Source organism: Ciconia boyciana, chromosome 9, assembly GCF_034638445.1.
Source record: "Ciconia boyciana chromosome 9, ASM3463844v1, whole genome shotgun sequence".
NCBI classification, from domain to species: Eukaryota; Metazoa; Chordata; class Aves; order Ciconiiformes; family Ciconiidae; genus Ciconia; species Ciconia boyciana.
The window spans coordinates 23,864,880-23,872,970 of NC_132942.1; the positions used below are offsets into that span (position 1 = coordinate 23,864,880).

General features: G+C 46.9%; 1 protein-coding gene across 17 annotated transcripts in view; it reads left to right on the top strand.

Annotated features, from left to right (window-relative positions):
• Nucleotides 1–3,232, top strand: part of CTCF (CCCTC-binding factor) — a 37,203-nt gene extending 33,971 nt beyond the window's left edge. For all 17 annotated transcript variants that reach the window (XM_072872889.1, XM_072872873.1, XM_072872874.1 and 14 more), the window contains 2 exons: nt 468–635; nt 1,673–3,232. In XM_072872889.1, coding sequence (XP_072728990.1) covers nt 468–635; nt 1,673–1,854 — 350 coding nt within the window. In that variant the 3' untranslated portion in view covers nt 1,855–3,232. The remainder of the gene's footprint in view (nt 1–467; nt 636–1,672) is intronic.
• The last annotated feature ends 4,859 nt before the right edge of the window (nt 3,233–8,091 follow it).

Here is an 8,091-nt window from a genome sequence, read left to right on the forward strand (position 1 = left end):
GATGGCTCTCCTAGGAGTTGCCTGGACAAGATGTTTGTTCCTCAGAAGTCATTGATTTGGGTTCCCACCTTCCATTGTGTACCTCTGTGCTTCTGTGGGTTGTGCAGGTGGAACTTTGATGGGCTGATGGCTCCTCTGATGGGCCTGGGAGTAGCCCAGCAGTGTATTATTTGGTCCCCTTCCTGCCATTGTCTCTCTGAGCTCCTCTGTAGATGTGCAGAAGAGCTTTTATCACGTAACCTAACATAATTTTGTTTCCTTTTGCTTTCTGAAGGACAACTTCTCTCTAATGTGAGGGTAACAGACTAACGGTCTGTGCCACCAGCCTCTCAACAAAGGCCTTGTTTGTTGTCTTTCTCATCAGAGTTGACTCCTTTGGATGAGGATTTGATGGTAGTTCTCTGTAGATGGATGTGTTTCATTCTTAGTTTAAACTGAAGACTTACCTGATATAATGTTTCTTACAGAGGAAAATGCTGAACCAGATTTGGATGATAATGAAGATGAGGAGGAGACAGCAGTAGAAATTGAGGCTGAACCAGAAGTCGAGCAAGAGGCTCCTGCACCACCTCCCAGTAAGAAACGAAGAGGAAGACCACCAGGCAAAGCTGCCACCCAACCAAAACAATCCCAGCGTAAGTCACTAATTGAAGCTTATGTTACACTGCTTGCTTGAGCTGCTTTTTCCTTGGATTTGGCAGTTCTTGTAGGAGAACTGCTCCCCTCAAGTGAGCTTATTTAAAAAGTAGATAACTGTACTTGTTTCTACTTTGCTAAGAACTCACCTTTTGCGTGAAATTTGTTGCAAGGGTTTCCTGGTCATGAGGGAACATAGTCACTTCAGACTGTGCTAAAAGGAGAGGACATTATTTTTTCTTTAATATTATTCCATTTTATAGATGTGCAAACTACTCCTTTTTGCACCAGTTACAGTGTCTCTACTAATGTACAGTTCCTGGTAAAGCAACTGTTAGTACAGTCACCATGATATTCTTACCTATGTAGACTTTTGTAGGTATTACCACAAATGAACATGCTTCTCGCCTGTAGTTCTGAGCATAGCATCAGTGCAGATGTCGTTTCAACTCTGTAAAGTTTTCTCTGTAAGAATAGGCATCGGTAACTGTGCAAAGTCTAAGTAAATAAATTCTAGGAACAAAGCAGGAAGGGCAAATTTGCTCCTTCAAGGGGTAATGGCTTCCCCAGTGGCTTGCCTGTCTGCTCAGTGCTACAAATGTGGCCTTTGTCCTTCCTAGAATTACAGCCTGTAGAAACATTTTATGCTGAATTCGTCACTAGCATCACTGGATTCCCCTGAATTTGAAGTTTTGCCTTATGCCCATACATTGATACGGTCTTGTTTGTTGATTACTCTACAAAATCCATTGTTTGAGTAATGTCTTAATATCAAAAGGCATACTGGAACTGTTGTAGTGGTAGCACATCTTCATACAAGGGCAAGGAAATAGATGCTTGATACTTGGGTGAATGAGGCAGGTTGAATCGCTCCCCACTAATGTGGGAATGTGAGTTGTGGGCCCCCTTCACTTTCCGTGGAAGAGTCTTAAGTATCTACTGAAAAGTTACCTGGTGAGGCATGCAGGCCAGCTCTGGAAACAGTAAAAAAAAAAATGTCATTTCCCCCCTCCCCCTTTGTTTTCTGCCCTTCCAGCTGCAGCAATCATTCAGGTTGAAGACCAGAACACTGGTGAAATTGAAAATATTATAGTTGAAGTAAAGAAAGAACCTGATGTGGAAACAGTAGAGGAAGAGGAGGAAGCTCAGCCTGCTGTAGTGGAAGCTCCCAATGGAGACCTCACTCCTGAGATGATTCTCAGCATGATGGACCGGTGATGGAGGAAAACCACGCTGGCTGACTGAACTGGCCTGGGCTGTGTTTAAGCGGCTCAAATCTATTTTTCCTTTTACCTTTTTCTTGGCTTTGGGAAATGCATCATTTTAGACCATTTTACCAAACATACTGGGAAATAAAACTTAAAAATGATGTTAGAATGTGATTTAACTAGAACTTGCTGTTTTATGTTAGCATTACAGGATCATGGAACATTAGGAAATATTTTGAAGTCCTTGAGGGTTTCCTGTGAGATGCTTGATTTAGTTTTGCTCTGAACTGCATTGTAAAGCTGGCCGAAGGGCTGTGTTTACATGCACCGAGTTTTAATATACAAAAGTGGAAGCCTTGACTAGAGTATATGGTAAACCACTCCGGACTTGCCCTTCCAGTTCCCAGAGTCCTTGAGCCTCCTTCTCTCAGTAGTGTTTTTAACTGTAAATGCAGACTTGGGAGGGTTCTAGACTTTTAAAATGTTTTTTTGCTTTTCCCCACTGACTAGCTCCGGTTCTCCAAGTCGGCTGCACACGGTAGTTTTGGCATGCTCCAACTGGTTTCTGTCCTTAATATGCTTTGCTTTCTGCAAAGCATTTCTGTAATGGTCAAGCTTGTAAATAACTTTTTTTACATTTTAATCTTTTTCCATTAATTAAGAGGTATGCAAAAATGCAGTTCAAATAAACCCCAGTATTTTAATTCCTTTCAAACTAAGTGACAAGAGAATTGATAGAGTGTAAATGTTGGAAAAGCTGTTGATAACCAATCACGTAGAGAAGAGATGTACCCAGACTATTGCTTGCAGAACAAGAGAAACCCACATGTGAAATCTGGTTTTGAAGCACACAAAACTGGCATTTGAAACATGTATAATAACCTTCTTGAGTTTTAATTTCATGACTACATTTTCTTTGCTCTATCTTGTAGTTGTATTTTGTGTTTATGAATCCTATGTTAAGGCAGAAGTGGTGATTTATAAGTGGGTCACTGCAGCCCTCAAAACCTGGGCCAGGAAACTTTAATAGGTCAGTAATTATACAATTTTGGATCTCTGATAAAGACAAAAAAAGAATAATGTGAAATACAAATGATGCCTGTATATGAACTGTCACATGTTAAAATATGTAAGCTTTTTATAGAGCCTCAGTCTTGCTGATTTCAAACAAATTTTTCTTCTATGTATCGCTTTTAAGAGAGCTATCAGTTTAGCTATCAGACTCTAGGTTGATGCATTTTTGTACTTAGCTGTACTGTGTGATATTTTTCATTATTTTAGGAAGCCAACATGGGAAAAAAAATACTGTTATAAAATATGTAATGGGGTTTGAAAGCTGGGAAGGAGAATATACTGCTGTACAGCTAATAAATAATAATGGATTAACATGTGTGCTCACTGGCTGCTTTCTTTTGTGTATGTTAACGGTGTGACCTGGCAGTGATCTCCAGACTGTGTAAAGCTGCTCCTCCTAGAAGGATGCTGCATGCCTGTAACAGGGACTAGGTCTTCTTTTGCTGCGGGTGTTTCCTCTACCCTGTGCCAGAGGCAAGGTAGCTATCTGTGACATTAACTCACGGTGTGCTGCTCTGTGCTGGCCCCAGGTGAGTGTGCATGTAAGCAAGGGTCGTTACTGTGGTGAAGCCAGTGCATGGTCCCAATTTCCTTACAGCACCTCCATTGTGTACCAGGGGTTTAAGCTGCTTGCTCAGCTGGGACCGTGTGGAGGAGTATGCAGTGGAGAGGTGATTTAAAATGTGCCAGGAGGGTTACTCACGAATGTCAGCATTTGCAGCTTGAGCAAGAAGTAATGTGGGAGTAGTTGTTGCTTTTGTTTGTTTTGGCTGCAAGTTTAAATGATTGTAGCTGATGGTTTAGATAGCAGGAATATTATTTCCATTTCATTCTGGGAAGTGGGACTGATACTTAGGTGGAGTTTCCATGGTGTATCTTCTCTTAGTTACCCATGAAAGCAGCTTAGAGAGCCAACTGAGAGTAAGCAGTAGGGTAGCTGCATGCTGTGTAGGTTCAGGATGGTACCTTGCACAGCTGACCTCAGAACGGAGTCACTGCAAATGGCAAAATGGCACAAATGAATACTTACTTAAAAGGACATCTTAAAAAGCACAAGAGTTGATAGACTTAAGTCACCAAACATTTGGTGAAACATTATCTCTGGTCCTGAGATGGTCCTTCTTAAACTTGCCAAGAAAAACTATGTGGAGGTTGCCTGGAATTCTGAGCAGGATGGAGGCTTGTTTCAGCAGGTGGGAGAGGTAAATGTAAGGGCTGCTTCTCTGAGAAGGAGCCAGGTCTGGCTGCAGAAGTGGATAAATCCTGAAGTGCTTTCCCAGTTGGACAAGGAGCTGGTGTACTCACAAGCCCAAAGATGCTTCAGATAGAGGCAGTGCTCTAAAGGAGGTGCAATTTTGCATAAGCCTAGAGCTAAGGAGGGTTTGTGGTGAGATGGAAAACTGCAGGTGTTCTCAGGATCTGTAAGGAGTACCATTATCATCTCTTAAACCCTGTGGCTCAACCCAGTGCTGACAAGTGGGGTGTGAAAGATTTTGCAGTGGCTTTGTTTTAACTGGTGACCTGTGATGGTGCACCAAGGAGCTGTTGTGCGTGCTCTAGTAGAGGCCTCCCTTGGTCCACGTGAGCACTGCTGCAAGACCTCCATGCGCAGCAGCTTGTGCTGTCGTACCCAGGTCTGAGTGACCACAAGGCACGTGTTGCCGGCTCTCCTGAACTTCAGAGGAGCTGGAGGAAATGGCTGTGTGTGAACAGCTCAGTGGTGGGCTGAAAGGAAGAGAGCCCGAGAGGTGTATTTGTGCAAAGACTAGAGGTATGGTTCCTCCCAAGTAGTCTTTGATCTGCTGGTGGTGTGTTGTGTTCCTCAGTGGCTCCTGCCCTGCTAGTCACAGCCCACTGCTGCAGCAGGCCTGGGAGATGAGGCTGGTCTCCAAAGGGGACCACTGGTGGCTTCTGGTGTGCTTATCTGAGGAAATGATTTCTAAGCAGCATTGTTTAGTTAATGCAATAGATACCTGTAGCGTTCTTGCATGTAGAGTGGGCCTAGTCATTTATTGTGGGCTGTTTTCTGAACTTCCTCCAGAGACCCAAGTAAGGTTTTAGTAGAGATGGGAGCAGTCACCCTGTGGCTATCCTCCTTTTTTCCTCAGCCTGGTGTGTTACTTTGTGGTCTGCTCAGTTGACCTGGTTTCTTTGTGCTTGCTCAGTCAATAGTCCTCTTATGCAGCCTGGATTTTACTTGATTTGAGCTGGGGCTGCTGCCTTGGATAGGTATCTGCTTGTGTGCCTCTCTTGCAGGCTTCTGGTTTGCCTTTGGTGGAGCTGCTCTGGAGAGATACAATGTCCCAGCAATGTCCCAGCCTGTTCCCGAGGGCACACATCCAGGGCAGCATCTCAAGCCTGAATGTGGACAGAACATCTCTGCTCAACCCCAGTGCTATTATCAGTAGCTGGAAAAGCTGTGCCCTGTGTCCTGGACCATGAGTGCAAAGCCAGGGCTTAGTATGGATCTAAGGACCCTCAGCCAATTGCTTGACCTGGCTGCCATCTCTGGTGCTTGGGCTGCTGTCCAAGGAGGAAGAGGGCAAGAGCTGTGGTGGATTTGCTGGTCTGAGCATGTGTTTAAGAGCAGACTGAACTATGTGCCAGAGATACGCAAAATCCAAGGAGGTCTTCAGCAGGAAGTCAGGCAAGTGTGGTAGGCAGCCAACATGGACAAGCAGGAAGGGAAAAAGAAAGTGCATAGAAAGTAGAAGGGCAGACAGGCTGCACTGAAGGAACAGACATTGCTTGAGTGTGCAGGGAGGGAGTTGAGAGTGCCAGCTCCAGCCAGCTGGAGTTGGACCTGGAGAAGCAGGTGAAGGACAAAAAGAACAGCTTCTGTATTAAGAAGGGCTTCAGCAGCAGCAGGAAGTCTTTGGAAAAATGCAGGCCTGCTCCTTAATGGAGCAGAGGACTTAGTGGCAAAGGACAGGGAAAAGAGCTGCTCTTGCCTTGATTTTGGCTGGTGACATCTGTCTTCAGACCTCCCAGGGCCCAAGCCTAATGGCAGAGTCTGAGGGAAACATCTGAAGGTGCTGAGGAAACCAGCCAATGTCATTGCACTCTTATCTTCGAAAAGTTCTGGTGATCTGGGGAGGTTCATGACACCTGGAAAAAGGCAAATGTCCCACCCGTCTTCAACAAGGGTAAGAAGGAAGATCTGGGGAACTACCCCATTACATTCTCCAAGGAGGTGGCTGGCTGTGTGGACAAGGGGAGAGCAGTGAATGTTCATCTGGACTTTAACAAGGATTTTGACATGGTCTCCTGTAGCCTCCTTATAGCAGAATTGAAGACATGGGGGCTGGAAAGGGGATTATTGGGTGTATGGAAAATTGGCTGGGCCACCGTGTTCAGCGTGGTCAGCAGTACAATGTCTAACTGATGCTGTTTGTTCATGTTCCTCAGGGATCACTTGTAGGGCCAACTGGTCCCATCTTGCCTCCCCAGTGCAAGAAACCAGTGAGATGCCAGCGTGAGCCCAGCAGAGGCCCCCAGGATAGTTCCCACTGCAGCACAAGACAGGCGAGGAGAGGCCATGGGAGACTGGTGTGCCCAGCCTGGAGAGAGAAAGCAAGGGGGGACCTTACTGCTGTCTGCAAATAGCTGATGGAAGAGTGTGGAGAAGATTGAGCCAAACCCTTTTAGGAGGTGTCACAGTGAGAGGGCAAGAGGCAATGGAGCAGAGGAAGCTCCAGCTCGAATTAAGGACAACCTTTCTCACTTTAAGTGTGGTCAAACATTGGAAAAGGTGCCCAGAGAGGCTGTGGGGTCTCCATCCTTGGAGGTGTTCTGATCTCAGCTGGGCATGGCCCTGAGCAGCCTAACTGGCCCAGTCTAGAGCAGAGGGTTGGACCCAGAGGTGACCACCAGCCAACACTGCTCAAGGACCGCTAGCCGAGAGCCATGGGAGAAGCTGTCACTGTGAAAGCACACAGGACATGGTCACTGGGAGGGCACCTGGGTGCCCATGTCAGCACAGCACAGGAGCATCTGGGCTGGGAAGGGGAGCTGCGAGCAGAGGAAAAGATCAAGTGGTGTTCTGGAGCCAGGGGTAAAGAGCTCCTACTATTACCCACAGAGCATGGTAAGAGCTTCAACTCCCCAAGGGTGATCTAGGGATGGAGAGGAGCACCAGCACCTCTTTCTGGGAAGGTCCTGGTACTCTAGGGTAGAGCTGAAAATGCCCAGCCCATGTCCTCTGGAAGGAAAGACAGACTAGATGGGTTGCTCTGGACATCCTGACATGTCTGAGCTTGTACAACAGGTAGGGAATGCTTGTGCACATGGCTGTCTTCCTCTGCCCCACTCCTGGGGAAGATGTTCTGCTGCAGTGATGCTCAGCATGTTCCAGCATGTGGGACCCAGTATTTTGGGGAATGATCTTGGGATGTGGCTTGCCTGGAGCTCCTTTGTGCTTCTAAGCTTCAATAGAAGCCATCTTCTGATGGGAGCAAGGGGACAGCTGCTCTCTCCATGTCCTGAATATCCTTCCATGACAAAGCTGGGACCTGGTGCCCCTTCTGAGACATTCAGATACCAGTAGCCTGGTCTCCTGTCATCTTGGAAAAGCCAGATATTCAACCAGGACTATCATTGGCAGATGCTGACTGCGTTGGGTGGTGAAGACCTTGTGCCCTTCCTCTTCTGCAGATCAGCAGGCTGATCTGCCTGCTCATGTAGCTTGGGAGGCTTGAGGAGGTGCCTTGGCAGAGGTTGGTCCCTGCCCTGAGCCATGTTCTCCCCAGCCACCTCCTTGAGAAGAGCTGCTGTGTGTTGTGGTTGGGCTCTATGGAGACACCGTCCCTGCAGAGAGATGGCTTCCTGCCTTTGCTTCATGCTTTCTGAAACCACCTTCATGCCAAAGGTGGTTTCAGAAATGCTGTGGCCCCAGGCGCATGCAGCAGGAGAGCAACATTGCCCAACCCTTCCAGGGATCACCTTCTCCTGAGTTATTCCACCTCTAGAAAAACTCTTCTGGGAGCCCCGGTTGGCAGATTGCAGCTCAGGCAGCCTGGAGCTTGGTGATTTGTCAAAAAGGGCAATTTAGGGGACAAGGCAGCTGGCACCCTCCATCCCAGCTGACACTGGTCATGGGGACCCAGGCTGCTGGCTGAGAGCAGCTCCGCTGGCTCCCTCAGCACCTTCTCCTGAGTGTCTGGTAGGGCCAGCT